This window comes from Thermobia domestica, chromosome 10, assembly GCF_964235325.1.
Source record: "Thermobia domestica chromosome 10, izTheDome1.hap1.1, whole genome shotgun sequence".
Classification (NCBI taxonomy): domain Eukaryota; kingdom Metazoa; phylum Arthropoda; class Insecta; order Zygentoma; family Lepismatidae; genus Thermobia; species Thermobia domestica.
The window spans coordinates 116,858,927-116,886,133 of record NC_137463.1 but is presented as its reverse complement, the minus strand read 5'-3'; the positions used below and the strand labels follow the sequence as shown (position 1 = coordinate 116,886,133).

The 27,207-nt window shown below is 36.0% G+C and overlaps 1 protein-coding gene across 1 annotated transcript in view; it reads left to right on the top strand.

Moving 5' to 3' along the window:
* LOC145662671 (putative fatty acyl-CoA reductase CG5065) overlaps positions 1 to 27,207 on the top strand; it is a 154,203-nt gene that overhangs the window by 49,624 nt on the left and 77,372 nt on the right. The window contains exon 2 of the mRNA XM_081728484.1: positions 26,466 to 26,695. Within this exon, the coding sequence (XP_081584610.1) occupies positions 26,498 to 26,695 (198 nt within the window). The 5' untranslated portion in view covers positions 26,466 to 26,497. The remainder of the gene's footprint in view (positions 1 to 26,465; positions 26,696 to 27,207) is intronic.

Below are 27,207 nucleotides of genomic sequence, written 5' to 3'. Positions count from 1 at the left end.
AAAAATACTAAGCTAAGTATTAATGTTATTAAAATACACTTGTGCACTTGTGAAGGTCAACACTTGTAAAACTTAATAGGTTTCCATCTAGATTAATTGCAAAGAGCAGAGTACGATGCATGCTTAGCGTAGAAAGTGAAAGTTATACCGCTGAGGAAGGAGTCACAAATGAAATGAGTCACGAATTTTGGTCAAATCCATGACCCACCAAACTCAGTGACCTTGATAGATCCATCACCCGAAGTGACTCGATCTTACTCGGTGTCCAGGAGTATCCGGATAGATCCATGACTGGACTGACCCGATAGGATTAGGAGACGAAACATCGTCATACACATGGGGAGTATGTATGAAGCTTCTAATCCAATTCTAACAAAATGATTCTCTTCTCTCTCTAACTGCCTTTTCGCTAAATTTAACTCTCTTTCTCAGATGTTGTACAAGTCTGTGTGTGTCAAACATTGCATTGAATGTCAACTACAAGGTTTATCAGAGTATGAAAGCGTCAAAACCACAGAAAAGATAACGTACATCTTTCTCTTATAAGAGATCATCAAAGTTTAATCAACCTCTAAAACTGTTGTTTAGAGTATGTAAATTATGCCCCTAAGCCTAAACCCTATTTTGCTAATTCTATTAGTATAGTCTATGTTCAAAAACCACGTATGAGAAAACGAATAAGCATGAAATTATACTTGTGGAAACATGAAATATTCAGAACATGGTATCTTGATTTAAGAAATGTTACACGGAATGTCAAAGAAATTAATGTTCGAGTTCAAGTAGTGAATACCATTAATCAATTATAAATTTCTGCAGTAATGCTGTAGAGCTATTTCGGCTTCTTCAGGATCTCGGGTCTGTTCGGGTCACCGACTCTGACTGGGTCACCGGGTCAGGCCGGGTCTGAGAAGCGAGATTAAGACCAAGATGACCGGGACAAAAGTCGCGATCTAAGTGACTTATGGTCTATTTCATCATGACTAGCAAGTAATAGTGTTGTGCAAAATATAATGGTGCCGAAAGTGAATAGAGTCTAATAAAATTTTCTGATGCACAGGTGCCATAAACATAGATATGCTCTCGGACGCTCCACTGTATATGCCATAGTGCCATGATATATAGCGTGACTGTTCCCGGACTAATACTAGTGGACCACGAAATAATCCATGTCCGAAACAGAAACAATATTCATCGTCTCTATTTACTATCAGAATCCAAAACTGTCCAATACTTATGGGAAAAATTGGAAGGTACATCAGAATCGCGGTAAATCGGCCAAGATCTATCATCAAACTGATTAACACACTATGAAAATATTTGCACACTACAGAAGAACCTGTAATATCTTACTAATTTCTGGAGAGCTAACTCAGAGTGGCTGCCGAGGTGACTCCAGTCCACGAGCTAGTAAGTGTCAGAATAGAGGCCCAATTATTATTAATACTGTTTGGAAAATATTGAAATTTCATGGAAATTTGAGTACAAACACTTTTTTTTTAAAATTGAAACTTAAGATATTATTATTGGTATTGAATAAATTGGTCTTCAATATCAGCAAACTAAGTAACTGCAGACAGTAATGACAGTAAATAGCGCTTTCTGCTTTTATCCTTGAATGCTTTGCGAATAACAGACTCAGATTGTTAGTAAAGCTTTGTAGCGCATGATCCTACAAAGGAGCACTGATATTTCTTTTCTTCTCAATGAAAAATTTATACTACCAGTGTACAGGTAGTACGACAACTACCTCCATGTCCAGCTTTGACACGCTTCAGTGAGATAAAAAACATCTAATATAATATCTGCTAAATTAAATTTCTCAGTATAACTAGTGGGGAAGAATCGAAGTTCAAAATATGAAAGCCAAAGTTAAAATTATTAGGCTTGTTTCGAAGTCTTTATACTTTGTACGTAGAATGAAAACACTTCTTCACCGACAAAGAACTGGAGCAGTGGAACACTTCACGATTCGACTCCATTCCAAAACCAAAACCTGAATGAATCTTCCTAGAGCGTCAGTGATTGCGGATAAGGAAATTGGAAGCCTCTCTGAGAAAATGAGTCTGTGTTGTCTCTTTTATATAAGCTTTAAAGCCAGCTCAGAGAAGAAAAAAACTCAACTAGGACTATAAGAAACTTGTCTCTGGTTCATGTAATGACTCTGGGAGACTATATTTCCTGCCTGTTAACTTTTCTTTTCTTCCGCAAATCTGGATATTACAACACAAAAGACCTCTTCCGATTTCTCTTTCATAAGATTCTTTTTTAACGTTTCCCCCCATTTTTCTTCATAACTGTTATATAAAATTTACTTTACTTCACTCGGGTTCATCTACATCCATATGAATAGCTCTGAGACATCACGTTTGCCTCGCCTCGGGATACGTTATGACACGTGACTTGCAATATGTAATTAATTCTTGCAGTAGTTCATTCACTCTTTTCTGTCAAATGTTTTTTTTTCCTACTAGACAAGAAATATCAATGTATATAAAGAAAATCGGAGTTAAAATTACAAGCAGTGCGCATCACTGTCAAGTAGTGTGTGTGTATGTGTGTCATCGTGAGGAGAGGGCGAATAACAATAAATACAATCTACTGGTTAACAGTGTATACACTTTATTTAAACACTACATAAATAAACATAGTAAACATTCTGTTTCAACATAATAACTATTGATTATTATTGGCAACGAATGATGCACTTTTTAGTAACATAAAACTTAATTTTTCTCGATTTTTCTCAAAAGCTACATCCGACAATTTCAAGCGTGTCATTTTGTGAAGCTCGATATTTCTTTTGCACAATATTATTGTTAAGCAAAAATATTGTACTTTGAGTAAATCATAATTTGGGGCTATAGCTGAGATGGCGTAGGTAAATGAAAATTTGACCTATGACCTCCACTGACCCACCACTCAAAGTGACCCACGATCCCTTCTGACCCACGACATACAATGACCCACTATCTACAGTGACAAACTCTGACCCACCATGAACCACTCTGACACACTCTGATTCACCAAAACCCATCATCACCAACTCTGACCCATGACCCATACCCTCCTCTCATCTGATTAAAGAGCTTAGAATTGTAATAAAACAAGGCTGTGAAATTATCACTAATAGGAGTTTGAATTTCTACAGTCAATCTCTCGTGCACCGAGCTATTACAATATTTCAATTTATAGATATTCTTCAGTGAAAAATAGAATTAAATTTGAAAGTCTCAAATCAAGGTAAAGTAGACCAACGTAAAGGGAAAAAAAAAAGTATAAAACCTGCTGTGGCTCGAAAGCCAAGTAGTAAATCCTATTGTTATTATTACAATTATAAATATCAATATCCAAAAGTGCCTGAAGTTCTTTTTTCATTTAGGAATACTCATGTCAGTTAAATAAATATGAACAAGTGAAAAAGGAAAAAAATGCAGGCTTTGAAAGTAAAACGTAGGCCAATTCACCAGTTTTCAGGAGATGCTGTCTACAATTCACTGAACAGAGTGAGTCGGTGAGTCGTAGTGGGTCGGTGGATCAGAGTGGGCCATGGTGAATCGGTGGGTCATGGTGGGTCGGTAGGTTAAAGTGGATCACGGTGAGTGGTGGGTTGCAGAGGGTCATGTCATGTTGAGCCACTTGACCCACGATCCACTGACCCACTCCATCTCTGGACTGCAACTCACTAATCATAATGTGCACTATCATAGAAAGTGTCATAATGAGAAGCTTTATGGTGTATACTTCTGTCTTACTTTCATCTTAATACACGATTTGCATATTGCACAGGATCAGCTTTAGGGTTACAAAAAGTCTTTTTTCTTGATTTTACTCTAAAACTATGCATGAGAATTACACGTACCCATACTATTGTGTTTAACTTAGAGAGCTCTGTTTAGTTTGGTATATGTCTCTTTCGTGACACTTCCTTCCCGTTATACAGACAATAACTTTTAGAATACTTTGAAAACTGAATATGAAATTAAAACAATGTTTGAAAGAAGGAACAGCATTCTTGTCTTTCTTTCTTTTTTATTTTAAAGAAGTGTTGCGTAGAAGATGAGAAACACATTTTTGAACTCAAGACGAGACCAGAAACACGACGATGGTTCAACAGTAAGGCTCTCACCTCTGGTGTGTGTAGTCCCTAGTTCTACCTCAGTTCTCGCCAAGTTCGCTTTTGGTAAAAATTCACCATGTGCGTGAGCTTTCTCGGACTTCCCGTATTTCCTCCTACTTTCCATATTCCACCATACACTGTAAAAAAAAATCATAGGTAAATTTACAAAAACCTGTGGCAATCTGTTTACCAAGCCTCTATGTAAATCAATTTACACCTATGAAGTAAAATGACTAATATGAAATGGTGTAAAATTATAATTTTATCAACAAAGATATCATATTTTGTTATAAATTTACTGTAAATTTGTTAAAAAAAAAAACAGCAAATTTTGTAATTTAGTCTAAACAAATGTATATCAACTTACAAAATGAAGGGTAAATGATTTTACATTGATATTTGATAATTTAAACTACATTTTTTTTTTTTTTTTTTTTTTTTTTTTTTTTTAGTGTATCATCTATCGCATCATCACTGGCATTCTTAGCCTCAAAGCATAATCGTGGAATGCTAAACTAAAGACAGTTTAGTTAAGTGGAATGCTAAACTAAACAAGCTGCAGTTCTCGTCTTGTTATCCAGACCAGACATAGATTATCAGAGTATTAATTTACAAAACGAAACGAGAAAAACTTTTCGGGAATCGAGGCAAGAAAAGCTTACATCTCGTCTCGTGGACAATACTAGACGCATGCATTATTCTATCACAATATTTTGTCATAGCTAAATTCTCTATTTTCCCTATCTTTTTGGGCTGGATTTTCTAGAATTCTTGGTTAATGAAATATTAGTATTACAGTAAAAACTCTTAATCTGCACGCACGGTACTCCGAACGGCCTTCAGTTGTCGTCTGTACATATGTACTGTTCGTATTTTTAATTCAAAAGAGCAGATAAAAAAAAAAAAAAACGATTGAAAACCTTTTCAAATGATTTTTGTTTACATAAAGTTACTGTACTGTAGTATTTAAAGAACATTCAAAGTTTCATTTTGTAGTAGGTCTTTATTGTGTAATTTTTTAATGTATTATACGTACGTACATACTTTCAGTAAATTTATGGACGTATTTTAAGCCTTTCGGGTGTTTTTTAAGCATGCCTTAGTAATCCGAGTTTTTTGATAATCCGAACAGCTCCAGCAAACAAATATTCGGATTAACGAGGTTAAACTGTATATGCAAATCGATCGAGATATACTCAATGTATATACAAGGTATCGGAAATTCTCCACATGAAAAATTTCGTGTCTTTATGTCCAAAGGTTGGGAAAAGATGTTCTATCTCTTTCTTCCTTGTCCCCCATAATTAGCTCTACATGTTCCGACATCCTGTCGGCGATGAATTTTCAATATTCGTTCAAGTGAACAACAAACTCGCGTAGTGTATACCACAAGCACTTATGTCTATATCAAATATCTCATACATCGAATTTCGTTTGTTAATGTGCAACGTTCCCCAGAAAAAATGTAATAATACTTAAATTCTCCCTTTTAGGTGGAGTTTCCTAAATACATAGCAGTGCTCCTTATTTTACCAAAAGCAGCAAATACAAAAAGGTTGAGCTTTTATGTCCAATAGATCAGAAAAGATAATCCTGTCTCCCCATATATACACACCTTATTGAATTCGTCACCACTCTTTTGGAAGAAGACTAATGTCAGATGATGAAATCTTTTGGAAAACAAATTAAAGTGCTATCTATAACATTATAGTAATAGTTTCTGGTGGTTGTAATCGGCGGTGCAATGCACCGGAGTTCCCGGAAAAGAAGGTTCCGCGCCGAAAACTATTGCTGAATTAACGTAAATTACTCTATTATTCAATTTGCTTATGTAAGATTTTTACGTTATATAATTTCAAGTTAGTAGGAAACTTGCTTTGACTATATCTCTCTAAAATACAAGTAAATTCAAAAGCAAAAACTATTTAAATATTGAAACGATTAAAATTGCTCGCTTTGTACAATGCATAATATCATGAAAATGGCCAGCTTAGCCTAGGTCCTTGAATGGACAATATTGGAGGAGAAGACCTGAAAGACGGCGAAACTTATCAATATTAATTATCAAAATTTTATGACTAATATTCTGTTGAAATTGAAAAATCTTGTCGGTTGACTAGTTTTGATTCAATGTTATCACTCGTTCATGTCCGTAAGAAGGAGGGGAGCAGATATTGTTGCAGCAGCGTCATTTCAGGTTTTGATCGGGCAGGGTTGGGGAGAACTCTTCGATTTCACGTAATGAAAATCGTATGTATAACTCAAACGCAATTGCCTCCCTGAAGCTACAAAGGACGCCACTGTATTATTGCAGTAAAAGGCTCGATCGGAAGAGAGAAGGGGTCCGCAGAATCAACCAGGTTAACATACGAGGATAATTGAAAACATTATCCGCAATTTTGACATAACTCTTCTTACGTTGTTTATACTGATCTCTGTCTTCGTTTGTTTTATTGTTATGCTGTTGTGATCATGCTACGAAAGTTTGATCTTAATTCCTCCATTTGTCTTCTTTTTGTTGCAGATAGCTCATAGTCACTCTATTAGAAGTTTGTACCAAAGAGGAACAACGAGCAATGATCCGGTTTTTGTGGTCGGAAGGTGAATATGGGGCCGAAATCCATCAAAGACTTTTGAGACAATACGAGAACAGTGTCTTGCCGCAACGGAGTGTCTACGAATGGACTGAAAAATTCAAAGACAGTCGCACAATTGTTACGCACGAGGAGGGAGCTAGACGACAATCTACGGCCACAAATGATGATAGCATTGAGCGTGCACGTGACAGGTTCTGTTAGACAGACGAGTGAGTGACTGTTGATGAAGTTGCACATCGTATGAAAATTAGTCATAGTTCCTGATACACTTTTCGACCACAAAAACCGGATGTGCTCGTTGTTCCTCTTTGGTGCAAACTTATAATGGAGCGGCCATAATCTATCTGCAACAAAAGGAAGACAAATAGAGGAATTTGGATTAAACTTTCATAGCATGACCACAGCAGCATAATAATAAAATAAGGTGGATCACCACCCGGAAGTCAGTACTTATTTTAGTTCATTCCCTTAACTACTGCGCAATGAAACGTCACATATTATAAGTATTGTACTATAACATAAAGTTATGTCTCAACTACAACACGAGACACTGATTCACTTGGTTGTGTCTTCTGATATCGAAAAAGGTAACAAATAAAAGAAAATATTTGATTCGTTTTACAATGAGCACACAAGATGACACTTGCTATTAGGTCACTAGAAATGCTCAATTTTATGAACTGTTTATTTGAATGTGTAAAGTATTTTAAAGTAACGATCTTATTACGGAATAGATATATTGGTTGACCGTTTTTCGTGTTATGTTTCACATTTTATTTAAATATTAATTTGCATTTAAGGAAATAGGTTTTGAGAAGAAACGTGCACAGAACGCCATAATGCGTTATTGCCAAATTTGTACGTTTACTGTGGAAGTCACAATAAGAAAATTCCTGGGTTCTAGGGTTGCAGTTTAAGAAGTGGATCTTAGCTCGTATATTTAAATAAATTCGAGGGGACCCCATATGATAGCTTTTGCTACTCGGATTGGGTTTCAACAGTTACATCTTCAAAATAACTCACTGCATGGAACGGTAGACTCCATAAATACCTCGAACGGTTTCAAATTGCTGTAAATGACATTATGATCTTAACGTCTGTTTAAACGTACGTATATATTCATGTGATTGCATGCACGTACGTGATTGTATGTATTAATATCTCAAGCAGTGTTTAGAAATAAAACATTTTGAAAAAAGTCATATCAATATTTCCTAATGTTGTTCCTATTTATTCGAAATACATCATTGACTATCATAGTGTTCCACACAAAAGTACTTTGGATGCAAAATTCCCCGTCCATCTTACTTGTGTTAGATTATATTACTGTTATAGAAGCTTCCAAGATTTGATGTTTGTAATGCTGCAGCGCCCTTAGTTTTGAATATTAATGTAGGACTATCAATTTTCGTTTGACATGCAGATTTGAAATATATAAATAACCTGATGTAATGCCATTTCAAAAGTACATTTTTGTTGGATTGGCAACACAATTAATCTGGTGGAATCTCAGAGTATGTCAAACCATTTTCCCTTGCCGATCGTGCTAAATTTCAGCAATTATTATGTATTAGTTTAAAAATTACAAAGCGTTTAAGATAGATGGTCCACAAATTGTATAGACCTATAAGAGTAAGTCCACTGATTTCTCATCACCGAATCTCTGAAACTATTAAGTGTAAAACAGTGAAATTTTGTACAATTATCTTGTGCCCTAAGTTTCAAGTAAGACCGTAATTTGCGAAATTCGACCCCTAGAGGAGAGGTAGGTAAACTGATTAAAAAAAAAATTCTCCAAATCCCGAAACTATTGGGCGTAGAACCTTGAAATTTTATATAAAAACTCTCCATGTACTCTTGAATGATGGAGTTTATTATTTTTTTGAAAAGGGGGGGGGGGGGCAGGCACAGAGGCTTAGTGGTAGAGTGCTTAATTTTGTTGCCTAGGTTCCCTGGTTCGATCCCCGGCCAAGTAAGTTTGTGGTAGACAACATCGTGTCAGTAGGTTTCCTCCCGTTTCCTTCCACTTTGTCATTCTACCAATTGTTCCATCATCATTCACTTGTCTTAATCATCGTGTCTCTTAGCCGTAAAAAAGGCCATAATTATGGGACGTTAAACTGACATATTTCATTTCAAGATGGAATTTTACGAAATGTGAGCCCTAAGGGGGAAAAAAGGGGTGACATTTACGTAACTCCACTGAAGTCAGGAGTTTTAACGGACTCAATAAATTATACATGTTGCGCGTACGCTCCTACATAAAATGTGCCTTTAGCTCCTAAAACATGTTACTAACTGAAATCTTACTCATGAAATGAAGTGATAATTATGTTCAATGAAATTTAATTATTACATTTTCAGAAAAGTTATTCCTCTCACTATAAAACTTTCTATTAAAGATTTGTCTTATTGGACATTTCTCTAATAACTCTACGAACAATTCATTGTAACTAGAAAACCCACTGCATCCACCGAACTTCCCTTCGTCTTTCCTGTCAAATGACTAATTTTCTCTGATTCCTGACATTTTATTTTTTACTTCAGAATGCAATAATTAAATGTTTTCTCGTGTTATATCTTTATTAAAATTGAAATGTTTAAAACAGACGAAAATTTTCAGGGCAAGAAAAGCCTAAGAAAAAATTTAGAAATCTGTTTTCTCCCCTCAAGCCATTGCATCTCTACTTATTACCTTATTATAGTGCTGCGCACAGCTTTGAGCAGAAATACAGCACTTTACATGGTATTATAACATGAACATGCACAGTATCATTATAAAGAAAAAGAAGAAAACTGACATAATAAAAAATGGAAAATGAAAGTCAATTGAACGGTGCTATGCATCAATTGACCAAGCGCCAAAAATGGTTCTGAGATATTGAAGGAAACACAAACATGTTACCATTACGATCCAGTTCTTGGCGCTTGGTCGAATAACTTTTTCTGAACGTTTAAGCTAATAGTAGGGTTTCTAACATTTTTTTTTTTTTACATTATTTACATTGTCTCCTACTCAGTGGTGTAAAAAACCTCGAAAATCGAAAAATGGCGCTTAGTCAATTGATGCATAACACCGTCCATATTAAAGCAGAATACGTTTCTTGTTGCGTTGTTATAACATTCAACTGTCTACATTCAATATGTTTTAAAACAAACAAACAAACAAATAATAATAATAATAAACTAAAATTTTCGTTTTCTCAAACTTTCAGTTTGTGCTTACATTGCCCGACAATATCCTCAAAATTTCCGTTTGTTTCCAACCAATTGCAATTCTAATCCTGAATATAATCTACTCTAAATTTTCTTCTCATACTTCTACAGTCGTCAGTTTCCTCATTCTACTCACTACTCATTTTTCTCGTATTTATATCCACTTCGCTTTTTCCAGTGTTTTGAAGCAACATGTTAATCTTCGATCATAAAAACAGCAGCAACATCTGCGAAACACCATCTTCTGCTTCAACCTCTTCCCTATTCAAGCTCTTCCTTAGTATTCTTCTTAATAGATATTGTATTATCTCAGTTAGACATTTTTTTTTCGAACACATATTCTATGACATTCTATTCTATGACATTTCTTACGTTCCAACTTTTTTTTTTTTTTTTTGTTCATACGTGAGTTTGTTCGAAGTCTCCAATATTTCCAATACAACCCAAGCTTTTCAAGTTCTTCCATCGCAACTACCTAGTTTACGCATTTAAAAGCCTTTCCTAAATAAACGATTAACTTAGTACATACACTTCCTTCCTCATTTCTTAAAAAAACTTTTGTCTATTACTCGATGCAAGCTAATTCAATCTCTAGCCAATTTTCCCTTCCAAAATTAAAAATCGTCCTCATTTACTCGTCCATAGAATATATTTACAAGGATAACTCATAAATCTTGCAATTTTTCACAACCCAAACAGCAGGGGTGGCATCGCCGGGATATATCACAGAGGCCGCCACACCGGCAGTATTTTGAGTCACTTTTGAGTCACTTTTTAGTGGCAGTGACCGTGAGTGCTATATAACGTCTTATACGTAAACTGTTACCGTGTAAGATCGAGCATAACGCTTCGCCAGCAACCCAAAAGATTTGTCAGGCGAAAGGGGAAGGGCAGTGAACCACAGTAGAGCAGCTCGTTGGTTACAGAAATTTCGTGCAGGATGTAAAAATATCAAAGATCAGTCAAGACTCTGCCACCCCAAAGTAACATATTCTGAGGTTATATGACCCGACATTGTGGAAAATCCATCCACCAGCACCAACGGCGTAAATCTGTCTTCAACATTGGGAAGGGGGGGGGCGTATGACCGTTTTTCCTTTTTAAGCGATGTTCAAAATATTTATGAAGTTGGAAAACAATGCTGTGGAGGATTAGGGGAACAGAGTTGTCTTCAACATTGGAAGGCGGGCAGATTTGAAGCTTATTCTGGGGGATATCAATTTCATCTCACTTTCCTTTTGGCAATCGGAAACAAACCATTACATTTCTCCCTCCCCCAGAAAAAACACATTTCGAATCGAATTATTGGGGGACAGTCCTCCGAGTTCCAAGATTGGAGGGGACATGTCCCCCTCATTCCCCCGGGATTTGCGCCAGTGACCAGCACGCCACGTTTGTCAAAACAACTCAGCAATCCACTGTAGTGCTTCAACTTAACTGATATTCGTCTTGTTAAATACATAGGTGGGTGGAAAACAAAAACTATTTAATATCGACTCAAGGCACTTGATACTAACCAACACATAACAAGAGACATTTTATGGAGAATATAATTTCAAGCTACACTTACCTTTTCGTCATTGTCTGTGCTTGAAGACGCACAACTTTAGCCCGGTTTATACTGAGGATCATCATCCGAACAACTAATGTCGAATGTATTTTCCTGGAACTCATAACGAATCTTCCCTCTACGTAGCGCAATGTTGCATCATGTGACCGAATGTTGCTTATCATTATTTTCCAAGGTGGAATTTCTAACGTATGGGCAAGTGAATGAAATGGAATAGAAATTTTAATTTAACTCTTTCAGTCTTTATGTCCATTCTAATTATCATCAGGGTTTATTGTGTTGCTTTTCGATCTTATAACGAAGGGTTAAGAACAAGTGGTATCCTAGATGGACATCAGATGGTGCTGTCAATAGGGCAATTTTTGGACATTTTTCCCGTTAAATGCTAATAATACTGCAGAATTGTTCAGCAAATTCAAATCTTTGAGTTTTACGTTCCACGGACATGCCGCTTAGGCTAAAGGAGACGGTGATGATGAGTAATGAATGAAATGGTGGAACGAAGAAAGTGGGAGGAAACGGGAGAACCGCGAGAAAACCCACGCATACGGTGCTTGTCCACCACAAAGTTCACTTGGCGGGGGCTGGGATCGAACCCGGGACCCCAAGCACCAGAGGTGAACGCTCTACCACTGAGCCACCGCGGTCCCTTTTCAGCAAATTGAGTCATAGCAATTACTACGTCCCGAATCCTCCATTTATAGATTTAATTTATTTTATATTCCAAGCAATTTGCCTATCTGTATAGGTATATGTTTATGTGTGAGCTTTTAGAGTCTGTTTACACATAAAAATTAACGGGCCCATAAAAGTATGGTACAAAGCTCTTATTTAGACAAGAAATTAACAAATGTGACCTACAAATAGGTATTGAATTTGATCTCCATGGTATGCAGAAGAATTCGATTTCACGCATATTTGAACTGGGCTGAAGTGTTTCACTTGGAGAGCTTATTACGTAAAGAGGTAAACTGTTAATAATAAGCTAATGTTAGGCATTATGAAACGTACAAGAAATGATAGAGTAATGGCTTGATTTAACGTGTTACGAAACCCTAGAAAAAAACGAATAATTCTATTTAAATTATTATGCAACTGGAGGTCAATTATGCTTAAAACAAACCTTTCACTGCAAAGTGCATTCATAGTTTTATTTATTTATTTATTTAACACACACTCTAGAAGACAGAGAGTCTTTGATCTACTTTAAAAGGACTAGTAGAAAAACAAATTTTCAATGTAAAAGCCATCTTAGTATGCATTCTTTGCAATAAATAAAAATATCCCACACATGTACCTATAATGCTTCTTGAAAATAAACAATTTAATTCATCATAACATAAGTAGCATTCATATTGAACAAACAGCAAATATTTTGTATATATAATCAGGCAATTGTGGTTGGATTGTCAAATTTTAGTCCGTTTGCACATTTCCCCACCGCATCACAGACTCACATTCACTAGAATCCATTAAAATGTTTTAAAATTCACTAGAAATCCCATGAGATAGTAAAATGATTTTTTTTTAATGATAAATTTCTCGGGCGAATTTGACTGTTCGGTTTGTTGCGATATCAGTGTTGCCACAGTTCTAGCTCTGAAGTGGGCTGAAAAATAGTACCAAATTGAAACAAAAAGGGCTGAATTTTATATCAGGGTAATACACGGCTCTATAACATGAAACTGAAAGAGATAATGTTCTAGAACAACCCCGTCCCCCTGTTCCAAGAGTACAAATCCACGTGTCGATATAGATCTATAAAACAGAAATGTTCGGATATGTGTACATTTGTGAATATGGTGTCACTAGTAAACAACTTAGCTCGCTAAGCCAGCAATTATGTCAATGTATTTTTCGTGCTATTATCTTTTGGTGTAGAATATTTGCAATGACATAAATTATATACTTTCTTGAGCACATGCTAGTTTTCTTCAGAATATTCAACACTTGCTTCAACTTTTTTTTTTTTTTTGTAAGGATTTGAAGATAATATTTTCACCACACTGTTTCCTTTTCGTCTGATTCATGCGCGGTGCGGAAGCGCCCATCTAGCGTCATTTTCTTCCCAGTATAGTTCGAATTACGAATTTTACACAACAAAGTTCCTAGTGTTAAGCGGTGCAACGTCACAGAATGCAAGTTTAACAGCATTTTTTAAGAGTCTAACACACAGTATAAGTAACGTGAGATGTAGGAAAATCTTACTAACACTTTAGAAAATGTGACAAGTAATTTTTAAATGGTGCTGAATTGGGGAGAATTGTACCAACTTTTTCACAAAAGGGGCTGAAAATGCTAGCGTGGTACCAACGGGCCGACGAATAACAAATAGGGCTGAATTTGGTACAATTGTACCAAATGTGGCAACACTGTGCGATATCCATTCCATTATTATAAATAGTGCATATAGTTCGCCTACGAACATAACCAATCAGCAATTAAACTGTCAAAAGGGCATTAACGGCCACAAGCTGTCTGTCGATGAGTCGGATGTTGCCACTATTACATAGAGTTAGCCGCTTTCTGCTGTCACCAGAAGGCACGAGTGAGACGTATCTATTCTTTCTTTTAATACTCTTCTGTGTTGCAAACCTATAGACAAAAATAAATAAATAAATAACAAAAATAGAAATAAGATGCAACACATTCAATGAGGTAGTTTTCTCTGGTATTAATATATTATTATCATTATTTCTGGTAGATGTTCTTTGTGCAACTTGGTATCAATCTCCCATAAAATACTAGATCACACCTGGTTAAATATTATAATCGAAATTCTAATACATATAAATGAATAAAAGAATCAATTTAAACTTCTAATTTTTCAGTTTTAAATCGTGCCCTCGCTTTCGTTTTCTGATGAACATTGACTCATACCAATGACAACATGATCATTACTCCCATCAAAAACATTTTACAAGACAAGACAACTTTCTTCGATGTCTTTGACATACTGTACGAAGTTTCCTTACTTTCCAGGAATTACAAAGCTTTTAGTAATAAATTGTAAAAACGTCGTAACATTTGGACTCACAAATGGAATACTGCACTAAGAACAGAGAGAGCTTGAACCGGGTTAGCCCTCAGCCTACCGTCATATACTGTAGTACAAAAACCATCAGTTAACATACTGAAAATCCCGAGGTAAGAAGATTTCGGATTTCAAAATATGTTGCTTATTCTTTTATGTCGTTCATGGAGAAAACATAAAAGGTTTGGGTCGGAAGTAAAAAAGCCTTACTCTATTCGATAACATTTGCGTGGTTCCCGATATAATTTACTCAAGGAACTGTGTGTTTGATAGTTAAAAATCGTAGAACAAATTGTATTTCTTTCATATATTGTCAAATGATGTGGGCCAGTTGCAAAGCCTAGCTACCTAAATATATATTCCTCTGAATTCCACTAGTATTAGTATTCCACTAGTAGTAGAACTACGGATGCTAGAAGTAACAAGAGCTGTGATAGCCGTAAAGGGGTTGGCATACTGAGGATAATCTGCAGTTCCTTCTCTGTTGCAACGGCAACGGTGGAAGACGGTTAGAAAGGATTTATGCTAGAGGCTGGATAACCTTTAAATCTTAGCCTTCAAGGAAAAGATTGGTTTTGTTTTTTGACAGTCTATATGTAAGTAACTAACTATAAGTGGTGAGTGTAGATTGAATTACTCTGCTAAAAAGTCGAGAAGTAGATCGAATGATGCTGATTCGTCTTCGTTTTTGATTGCCTCAACTGTTTTAGACGAGGATGTTGAAGTAGAAGAGGCATTTTTCTTTCTGAGATCCATGTGCTATGGCTGTATCAATTTTATGCTCCTGTAGCATGTCTAAATCTACATTGAATTCATTAGTCTTTCTTTTACAACATTTGCTGTAGTCTTATGATTATCTCAAGGCGAGAGTTAAATAAATATCAGTTTTTTTTTCTTTCGATCGGCAAATTTATTTGCGAATCTCTGCAGATTGCTTCGTGCATCGAAAAAAAAAAAAAGATTCATATGATTTAAAGCATAACTCACCACCGAGCTGCACGGAATCAGGAACAAATTGGAGGTGGTAGAAATTGTATCAAACATTAATTTGATTGCATCAGGCAGGAGTTTCAAGAGGAGTGCTCGATCTGCCCATATTAAAAACTGTGATATATTTGAATAACGTCGTTCACTGTTGCTTCGTCGTAAAGAGCGGAGACGGGATCGTCGAGCAACATTGCATCAGTGAACAGTTGACTACATAAAAGCCACTAGATATCCACCAAAATTGATTCACAAACCACTAGATTTTCACATCAGCCACCAGACTGAAAATTTGTCCATAAATTTTATGGGAAAACCACTAAATTAGCAACGCTGATTTTAGTGTGTATTGCGTCAACTACGAGAAGAAGTTGATTAGAGCGCAGTATTTTCTTATATACAAAGTCTGCCCGGAAAGTAATGAGACTGTTTTTTTTGGGGGGTGGGGGTGGCAATCAAGAATGAGTCTCTCTGCGTGACAGTTGATGAGGGATATCTGGTAAACGATTGATTTCCAGTTAGTTGTCTCAGAACTTTTGCAGAGTACAGATCGCTTGCGAAGTGGATGTCTGTTCACTAGCGGATCCAGAAGGATCGTTTGGGAGGGGCGGTTCGCTTTGTCGAAGATGAGCGTAGCTTCAAGGCGACCAGTATTTAATTTGTAAGAATGGGACTCATATGAATCCGGGGCTGGAAGGGGTTGGGGAAAAAAAAGATTCCCAGATTCCACTTTGGGACCCGATTTTTTTTTTTTTTTTTTTTTTTTTTTTTGTAATGGGAGTATTTTTTCTGTAGATTTAAATTAAATACGTACTTCCGTTTCGGAGACGTGACGATGTCATGATTCACTTCACACACAGTCACCGCAACATATGAGATGCACTGTCTGGCACAGTACTTGCACAAAAGAAAATATTGTATTGACGATATCATTCATTTTAACGAAAGAGTGTACAATTTGCTCTAATCATTTATATTTTGAGTAACTTGCGGGACAGCAGTTAGAAAAATTAATACAAAATTAATCTATCTCTATAATTGTGTGGGGTCTACGAAACATAGTATAATTATAGTTATGCTTACAACAACAATAAAATTACCTAGGTATATTATACTAGTCTTCGTCTAGGTGGGGCTCGCCCCAGATCCCCAATCTGGTCGACATACGGCCGTAGCAGATGTTCCTACGTGGTACTGTGGCACAATATTTCGTGTTCTTCCTTCTGCCTTTCATATAGAATTGGATTGAGCTAAGATTGTGTCACGAAATTCAAACACCTCGTAAGGCATTTTAATAAACCAGCCCCGCCTTTTTTCCTTCTCTTCTACGTAAAGTGAAAAAAAAAAACGTTCAAATAAATGTTGAATTATTTTAAATGAAAAATCAAACTACCAACTTTCATGTTTCTAACCGCAAGGGATCCCGAGATATGGCATTTTATAATAATAATAATAATAATAATAATAATAATAATAATAATAATAATAATAATAATAATAATAATAATAATAATAATACGAGGGCTAGTCAAGAAAGACTTGGACTGATTTTTTTTCTAGTCAATTTATTATTACTCAGCAACAGGCACATGATCCTTTTCAAAGTAGTCCCCGCCATTTTTTGAATGCACTTTTTCATTCGAGTCTTCCAGTCCTCAAACACGTGTCGCAGGCCATTCTTTGAGAGGTCCTTCAAAACCGCCTCCGATGCCTTCAGAACCTCGGAATTATCGGAGAAGCGGCGTCGACGGTGCGGTAGGCGTCTCCACCATCCTCAAACCTTTGCAACAGCTCCCTGCAAGTCTCCACTCGAACGGCCTTCTGCTGTGGTGTCAGGAGTCGCGGAATCCATCGCGCACACACTCGGCTTATGTGGAGGTGGTCATGCAAAATTTTGAAGGCACTGCCATGAGATATGCGTAGTGCGGCTGCCAGATCGTCGATACTGATGCGGCGATCTTCTCTAACAATGACTGCTGCCGTGTTAATGTTCACCTCAGTAACAGCTGACGCTGATACACCTGGTCCACCAGCTTTCGTGATTGTCATTCGGCCCTCTTTAAACTCTTTGAACCACCAGAACACGGTACTTCGTGGCAGAGCGTCATCTTTGTAGGCTGCTCTCAACATTCCTATAGTTTCTGTTGCACTTTTCCCCAGGCGATAGCAGAACCGTATAGCTGCAAATTGCTCATCTCGTAATGACTCCATTTCTTCTACAGGCGACTTCTAGAGGCGGCGCAGAACATCACCTGCAATAAAAAGTCGTGGTTACCAAACATGCAATGATTCCTTAACAACATTTTATATATATGCACAGCAAGACCCACCCTACTTGTATGCCAAACTATGAAGCTCCAGCGTTAACAGAACTGCCGGGAAAAAAATCAGTCCAAGTCTTTCTTGACTTGCCCTCGTAATAATAATAATAATAATAATAATAATAATAATAATAATAATAATAATAATAATAATAATAATAATAATAATCCCACCCCTTTTCTTCCCTTCTAGGTAAAATATAAAAAATGCTGCTATACGTATTGAATTATTTTAAGTGGAAAGTCCATATACGAAATTTCATGTTTGTAACCTTCAAAGATTCTTAGATATTGATATCTTATTATAATATTTGCAATCGCCGCCACTTTTTCTTTCCATCTCTTTTTTCTCCGTTTTACTATAATATCAAAAAAAGTTGAAACGCGTGTCAAATTATTTTAAATGAGAAATCCAAATGTCAAATTTCAAGTTTCTAGTCGTAACGGATTCGAAGAGATGGCCATCTTATTAAAGTAATTTCCACCCCATTCTCCCTTCCTTTCTTCGAATTTCAAAAAAAAAAAAAAAAAAAAAAAATCCTTCCTTAGTAATACCCTACGTAACAAATCTTATATACTGTCCTAATTTCAAGTTTCTAGCTTAAGTGGTTTGGCCTGTACGAAGTTATTCACTCAGGATTTCGTCTTTTATGTATGAATTACAATAACAAACTTTTGTTATTTCTCAAGAAACTATGAAATGCCATTTGAGGTCATAATAAATCCCTGGTCCCTTCCTAATGTTTCCGTGTTGAACCCCAAAAGTCACGGCTCTCTTTGTTGATCTAGTAGCTAGCGAACGTACCTTTGATCTTTGATGCAAGGGGTTCTGTGGTTTGATTCCCGGTGAGTGAGCATCGAACGCACTACAGTGGTTCAGATCCAACTTTAAACTTTAGTCCTCGTTCTGTAAAGCATCGCTTTTGGCAAACGACGTAAATACATATTAATCAATCAACCAACTGAAAAGTCTCAGTTTCAGAGAGCTTTCCGGTAAGGAGCGCTGAAGATTCTATATTTCTCTTTATTCAAGGTAAAGGTACTTGAAGTTTCAGGACCCGAATTCCATTTCCATATCCTTTTTCCAGGACACGATTTTAAAATATACGTTTTTAGTTCAAAGAGTGAGTCGTCTTACACTCCTTCTTACAGCTGTTCGTCCAACGAATGAATCATATTCTTATGGTGACCGCCCCAAGGAACTAGGGAGAAACATATTCACAATTCAAATATGTCTGTATTAAGTACTATTAAGTACCACATATTTTGATTAGACTCTGCTACGCTTGTCACACATATTGGATCGGTCGGGAAAAAGACCATGTTAGTACTTCCCAATGATAAATGCTGAAAGTTCAAAAAACCCTTTGGAGGGGGCGGTCGCCCCCTCCGCCCTCCCCGTGGATCCGCCAGTGTGTCTGTTTGAGGGTTAAGTAACGGTCAACATAACAGGGATGTGGAGCAGCAATGTCGATAAAGTTTTGTGTTAAACTTTAAAAATACAAGCCTGGAGCGCTTGTTATGATACAGAAAAGCCTGGAAAGGATGGTCCATCGAAAGCACAAGCTTTACACTAACACAAAAATGAGTGCATACTACAAAGTCTCCTTGACCAAAGAAATCTCAAGTGAGCGAATCGAAGATGAAATTGGATGATATTTTTTAACTCTAAAGGCGCAGTAATAACCAGACAAAAAAGATGCGGACTTCTTCCTGGATATTCCCAACATGTAGCTTCTTCACTATGACAATACTGTTTCCGGCAAAACAAACCGTTATAATGTTGCCCAAACTTCCTTGCAGGTCGGACATAGATCCGGCTAACTTATTTTTGTTTTCCACAGTTCAAATTCTGCTTGAAAGGACATCTATTTCTACGATTATTCTTTATGTGTATGAAAATTGAAAATGTTTCTCTCCAAACGCTTTTATTCATAGTACTTCTTCAATGTTATTTAAACACAATGTGGTCTATTTAAAGCACTTTCGACTAATTTCATGTGTTGAACATGCATGCACGAGGTATGTCAATCTCTAATATTTGCTTGGTGATTACATTCCACCAGACGTATCTATTAGGTTGTTCCATATAAAATGACCGTTTAAGCACAAAGATTCTATTTATGCCATAAACACACAATTTTTGAAAATATTTACTCAAAGTATGTTCTATGGATCAATATACTTCTCCCATCGACAGCAAAGTGATTTTATGCCCGTTCCAAAGACCACCATGGTCTCAAAGTCAATAAGTACTTTCAAGTCTGTTTACAAAAGCTTCCTAATTGACAAAGCGTTTTTTGCTAAAGAAAAAAAAAAGACATACAAATGTTTAAAGGGGTGTAGTCAGTAGGGGGATGAGGTTGGTAGATGTGACTACGGTGGATAAGGAAACATTTCAAACCTTTCAGCTTGTGTAGGGTCACGCGCGAAACATGTGGTCTTGCATTTTCATGAGGAAGAATTATACTTTTTATCAAAATTAGTTCTGATGTGAGAACAACAGTTTTTGATGTACAATAACAACTTGTTGACAATAATACTGTGCAGTAATGGTTTCGCTCACTTCTAGGAGGCTATACTGGACAATTTTCCTTTTATTACGCAAACTGTCACCATTATCTCTCTTGAGGCTGAGTGTAGGCTTGGCGTCGTTGCATATGCTTTGGCTTTTATCTGCATTCACTCAGTATGCTGAACGTCCACAATTATCATAGAAATTCTACTTTACATTACATATGACTAAACGAGCCTTTTTTTTTTTTTTTTTCCTAGAACTCAATGATGCGCAGATCTCATAATGTTGCAGTTTTGTACCTCTCTGACAACTCATTAAGAACCTATTTCTCAGCCTTTTTCACATTCCCAAGAGCAATAAAGCTTCTGGAAACTGTGGCTATGCCTACTCCCACTTGGGCAGCAAGTTCTTTAACAATTATTGAAAAGTTATCTTCAACTAGTGCTATCAGGTTATCATCACAGACGCTCCCACGTGGTTTATTTTGTAAGCAATATCTCCTGAATAGAATTTCTCACTGTGCGTTCATTAGCAGTATTATTCTTAAAAGCAACATTAATGCTTCGAGTTACTTCGACTACAGAATATTCAAGTTTGAATTTATAAAGCGTAAGAAGCTGTATATTGTGGGTTTCCATGTCCACACTTAATTCAGAATTTCTTCAATATTTGTAGGCTAATTTGAAAAATGAATATATACTTAGATAGATCAAATAATAAGCAATAAAATTACGTATATTATAACAGCTTAAAGAAAATAAGCCAACACAAAAACGAACATTTGATATGGAACGACCTGATACTGATTCTATTCTGTGCCTCAATTACGGAAAACGTTGCAACTTCTCTTCTTAATATCCATTGCACGACTATTACTTTAGGAAGCCTGAGACAGAAACGAAACTTAGAATAAAAAGAAATCTCAATCTCCCTTAGTGGAAGTAAGCCTAGTAGTTTAAAGTTCATCGTTATCATACTTTTTTTTTTCAATGAGGAACATCTAATTTTTTTTATCAACATATTAACGAAGTGTTTTACTGTTCGCCACTTCACTTTGGAATTAAGTTGGATGTCTACTGGGTACTCACTATGTTTATCCACGATGTCCATATAGTAGATATGATACATATACATGGGCATAATGTGGACACCCCGATTCTTGGTCATGGTATGGAGATCTGATAACGTCACTGGATGATCAAAGATCATTGACATGATATGATTAAAGATGTATACTGCATGAAAGAATCATAACAATGAGAGACATGAGCACTGTGTGCGATGACGTCATGTGTAAGACTTTCAGTTGTGCTGGTCAGTTTAGAAATGAGCTTTCTTCCCGTGAACAGGTGTTAAAGAACAGGAAACATATGCGGAAACATTGTTAGGTAATAACTAAATTGACTTTTCCCTTGAACTGTATGCGCTTGTTGTTGAGATAACGGGCTATAGATTAAGGTCAAGGCTCTTTCCCAGAGGAGAACCGGTTGAGCCTGTCAGATGGTCACCGCCGCGCGTGGCAACACTTCTCCAATGAAGTAACGCACGGCAATTCTCCGCACACGTTAAACACTGAATACCATTAACATAGAATGCTATCGAACTAAGTACTTTCGAGCCATTTAACATGTAAATCACAACTGTTGAATATTAGTGCCAGATAGTGACGAACGCAGAATTTCTTCAAGGGAGGGGATTTCAAGTTCTCAAGTTCAAGGTGTTTGTATACATATCTTAATATGATACATGTTTATTTTTTAACACATCTTGTTAAAGGGGGTTAAAACCTAGAAACTCCCCTTGTGTACGCCACTGATGTCGGAGAGAATTTGCGAATACTAGAAGCAGTTTCTATTTTCTTGTTATAATTTGGAGTTAGACTTCTGTGCTTTCGGCGTCTATGACCATTTAGTCCGTCACGTTTTGAGGGATGACGTCCCTCGGCGAGCACACTATCCGGGAAAAGGGAAGGAAGAAAGAATTGGGGATGGATGGAAACGACCTGGAACCTATATGTTAGGTACCACCCCGGCATTTGCCTGGTGTGAATGAGGAAAACTCAATAAAACCTCGCTTTGGGTGGCTAGCCTGAAAAAGCTTTGTACACTTTTTCGACCGAGTGTCTCCACCAGGAATCGAACCTGGGACCACTCGCACCGAAGGCGAGAGCGTTAGCGACTACGCGACGTGGAGACACCGTTGTTATTAGGAAAAGAAACAGAGAAAAGAAAAAACAAGAATATTGTTAGGATTTGAATGGACAATATCAATAAAGATTAAATTCTAACTATATTGGTGGGGGATTCCTCGGTCAAACATTATTTTTGTGTGAGAAGGTAGCTTAAATGATGTATCCTTATTTTAGTAATGGACTTTAATGCATTAAATATTAACTAAACTCTTCTAAAGACAGTAAAGTGAATCATACAAGTCCATGTATGGGATATTCGGAGAGGCATTGTGTAGCATGAAAAGCTGCATATCCTTTTATTATAGGCAACCGACATTTCTTTGTTATTGTACAGGTTGCATAGAAGCTAGGGAATGTAATACATTTTAAATGGGATACAATTGCCACCTTCAACTCACCGTTCGAACTCGGCAGAGATAATCGCTCAAGCCGTGTACTGAAGTTCCAAAAGTAATGGTAAAAAATAAAACCACAGATTCCTGGCAACAAAACAAGCAAAAAAGTATATATGACATATAGTCCGGAAGTGGACAGGGACGGAGCTAGACATTTCCGAAAATGAGGGAAAAGGAACTTCACAGTTGCCTACCGGGATAATGATAAGAGCTAGGAAGGCGGGTCAGAAATACATAAAAATCATGAAAATGAAAAATGAAATGAAATCTTTAAGTTTTACGTCTTACAGTTATGCCGGGTAGGCAAAAAGAGACGGTGACGACTTTGCACAGATGTGGGAAGGACAGTACTTTGAACATCTTCTGTAGGTACGTTTATTGCTTAGCCCGTATGACCTAGTAGTTTGTAGTGCTACTCTGTGTTAGATACTACGTTACAAGTACAGTACGTCGTTGTGTATTCTGTCTATTATTTCATTACTTTACACGATTAGTTACACTTATTACTTCTACCTTCTCTCTGCAATATATATATATATTATATGTATGTATGTATGTATATAGATATATAGATATATATAGATATATAGATAGATAGATATAGAATATATATATAGATATATATATAGAGAGAGAGAGATAGAGAGATAGATATATAATCAAAAATTCGCTTTCACTCAAGAGATGGATGGATGGACGTATTAACATTGTAATCTTAAAAAGCCATCTTAGTGTACATAATATAATATGGAACACACGGTAGGGGACAAACAGAAGCAAGCAGCTAATGCCAACAAAATGATTCACGGTCCCATAGGTGTAGGATATAGTTGAAGATATTACTTCAAAATGCGTAATTTGATGTGTGAACACTTAAAACTGATAACATATACTTTTAACTACGTAATTTGGTGAAGAACTTCGACTTCCCTTTATAAAATTAGTGAGGGGATTCAGCTCCCCCTGGCTCCCCCTCAAATTTAACCCTTAACTATCAAAATATACTTACCTAATTTCAACGTTTTCTATCACTTTTTCCATACGAGTTTATTATGATAATGCAAACATGTAAACGTTTTTGCGGCAATTCTCTTTACCGCTAGTGAAAACTCCTTTCCTTCGAGTTTTTTTTTCTCCGTGTATTTGATGTTCTTTTCCTTGTTTATTTTCATCAATTTTTCACTCAAATTAACTAAAAGTGACTTTCGCAGGTCTTCTTTCTTGACTGCTAGCAGTGTGAAGTCACTAGCAAATCACAGGAATTCTTATTGAATCAATGGCGGCTGTTTAGGTAAATTACTTGAGTAAAAATTAAGTGTTGTTGCTACAATCTACAAGAAAGCTTCATACAGTTTTACGGCTTCCAGAAGCTGTTTACAAGAATCAGGTAAGCCTTTCCCTTTGGCTTGGATATATATATATTTATCGATGTAATTTTCTTTAAAAGCCGCCACTTGATTCGACTCAACAACTTCCCATTTAATTTAATTCGTTGCTTCTTCTGCACATAGAAAAATATATTGAACAGCAGTCGTAAGAATCCACATGTTGCTTTTCATTTTCTGTAGCGTTCTTTCGTTTCTATAGGGCTCAGACCTCTGTTCAATACTTAATATTAAGATTACCGAGCGAAGTAGCTCAAGTGGTAGAGCGTTGGCTTCGCATTCGGGAGGTCGCGGGTTCGGCGGCCGACCATCCTGATTGTGGTTTTCCAGGATTTCCCTCAACCCTACCAGGCAAATGCCGGGATGGTACCTACTAAAACAGGCCCTGGCCGATACCTTCCCAAATCCTTTCCATTGTTGTTGTTATTGTTATATATTCAGTATAAAATGGCCTCAGAGCTGTATCTGGTAATTGTTAAATAAATAAATGAGAGTAATTTTCTGTTGTAAATACAGCAATCAAAGGAGAATGTTAATGCATAATTCTATTATCTATAGATGAATAATAATGATCTATTATCATTACTTGTTATATAAAGAGTAGAAGTGACTTACTCGTCCGTGCGCATGTCATACTACTACTATCGGTAAAAGCATAAAATTTGGACCCCCCCCCAAAAAAGCTTCTTTTATAACGAAAGATACGGGTAAGAAAGATTGTTTTATGGAGTACGTATCCAAAGGTTGGTGAAAAAGGGTTCAAGTTTTTTTTTAAGTACACGTCATTAAAAAGAACTGACACGCCTATTTGCTTCTAAAAGGGGAAATTGTTGTTATTCCTATTATATTCAAATTTTAGATTCTTTATTGAGAAAATACCCAATGTGAGGATTCGCTTAATTTGGAGGTGTGAAACTTGGTATGTAAACTTTTAATTTAAAATGAGCGAAAAAGAGTTGCAGTGTTTTCAAAAGTTCCTCTTCTAAAGGAGAAAAGGGGGGCATTTTCTACAATACTCATTAATGTTCAATTTTATATTTATTAAACCTTATTCCTTTCATACGAAGAACGAACACTTCTATTAGTAACAATATATTTAGTTGATCAGAAACTTGATGTTCAAATCTATGTCAATGTTTCTGAGTAAACTATTAATAACAAATATTAAAAAGTAAAATTGTATTTCCTATTTGAAATAAACTATTTATAATCAAAAATACATATTTTAATAATATTAATAAGCTATTGCCGCAGACGGAGGGGAAGGGAAGGAGGGTTAATGTCAAACGAGGCCCTAGTCCTAAGAATATGTAATATATTAATTTTTTGCTAAATGATATGGAATTTTTATTTTCCTATTGTAAGAGAATATAATGAAAAATGTTACCTCAATTTATGAAGTATCATAAGAACCTTTTAAGAACTGCTAAAATATATGTATTTTTTAAATCACACTTTTTACTTCCCATTTAGAACCTCACTGTGCTATACTTTAAGGGTTTATTATTTACTTGCTTTAAAATGTAATGTGAAGTTTTGAGTTCGTATGTTTTATTTTTATTCACAGTGGAAGAAAATAGATAATGATTACCGATTTAGTGATCCCTGCTTGCTTAGAATTTCATTCAAAGAATTAGTTCCAATAAGTCGTAAACTATTTTTTTTAAAGCATAGGTGAAACATCTTACCTATCTATCAATCAGAGTTGTTCTTAGTAGTCGGGCTTAGAGTGATCTTAAAATGGAGTACCAATTAATTGCACATTTGTATTATTTCTCGTGCTTCTCTTTCTCTTGGATATTCAAACTGATCTTCTAATAGATTCTACTACTATTACTACGAACAATAATAACAGCGAAATATTAATGTTCTCGTCTTTTGTCATCGGTGAGAATTCATGTAAGCTAGCTCATATATCACGTTAGGCTTTACCGCTAGAAAGCGGTGTAAGACTCGAATAAAATATTACTAACAGTTACTAGTGATTATTACAATAGCAGAGATGAAATGATTGGTTTATCTGACTTACATTTGTAAATGACACATTCCGATATTTTCTGTGTAGGATATTTTTTCTGTTAAATGTGTGGCAATATTAGTATAATCCTATAATATGTATTCACTTTAATTTCAGATTTTTCAAAAAAATCACAAGAAGACTGCAGAATGTCCTCCTCCACCCCGATTACAGACTTCTACCGAGGACGTAATGTCTTCATCACCGGTGCCACTGGTTTTATGGGGAAAGTATTGGTGGAAAAACTACTGCGTTCGTGTCCAGGGATAGGCACGATATACCTGCTTATACGACCGAAGAAGGGAAACGACATAAGGACTCGCATTCAGGAACTAATCAATGTACAGGTACGCTATTATAATGTTATGGTTTTAGTATATGCAATAATTTAAATAGATAGATATTTCGCAAAAATGAGTGAAAAGGATATATAATTTGTTTATTTACGAACACTTGAACACAACAGATATACATTTACTGACATTGTTCAGTTATCTTCATATAAATTTAATAGATGTGTGTATAATCGCATACAAGTAAACGGCAATACACCTGATAACTTTTTTCATCATCTTAATATACAAATGTTATTAGAATTTTTAAAACATATTTAAATATACAATTTTATTTACAGGGACTTCTAATAAATCGTCCTTCTATACGATTATGTACCCTACGTTATGTGCTTTATGTACAAATTGTATTGAAAATACCTACTGTTGGCCTTGTCAGCAGTACGTTATTATAATTACGAAGTACATATTCTTCTAAATCTAATGCTTTTATGCACTGTTTCATTAAAACGGAAAGTTACTAGACAAGAGGGGATGTTGTTATTTGGGATATGAAAATAGACTTT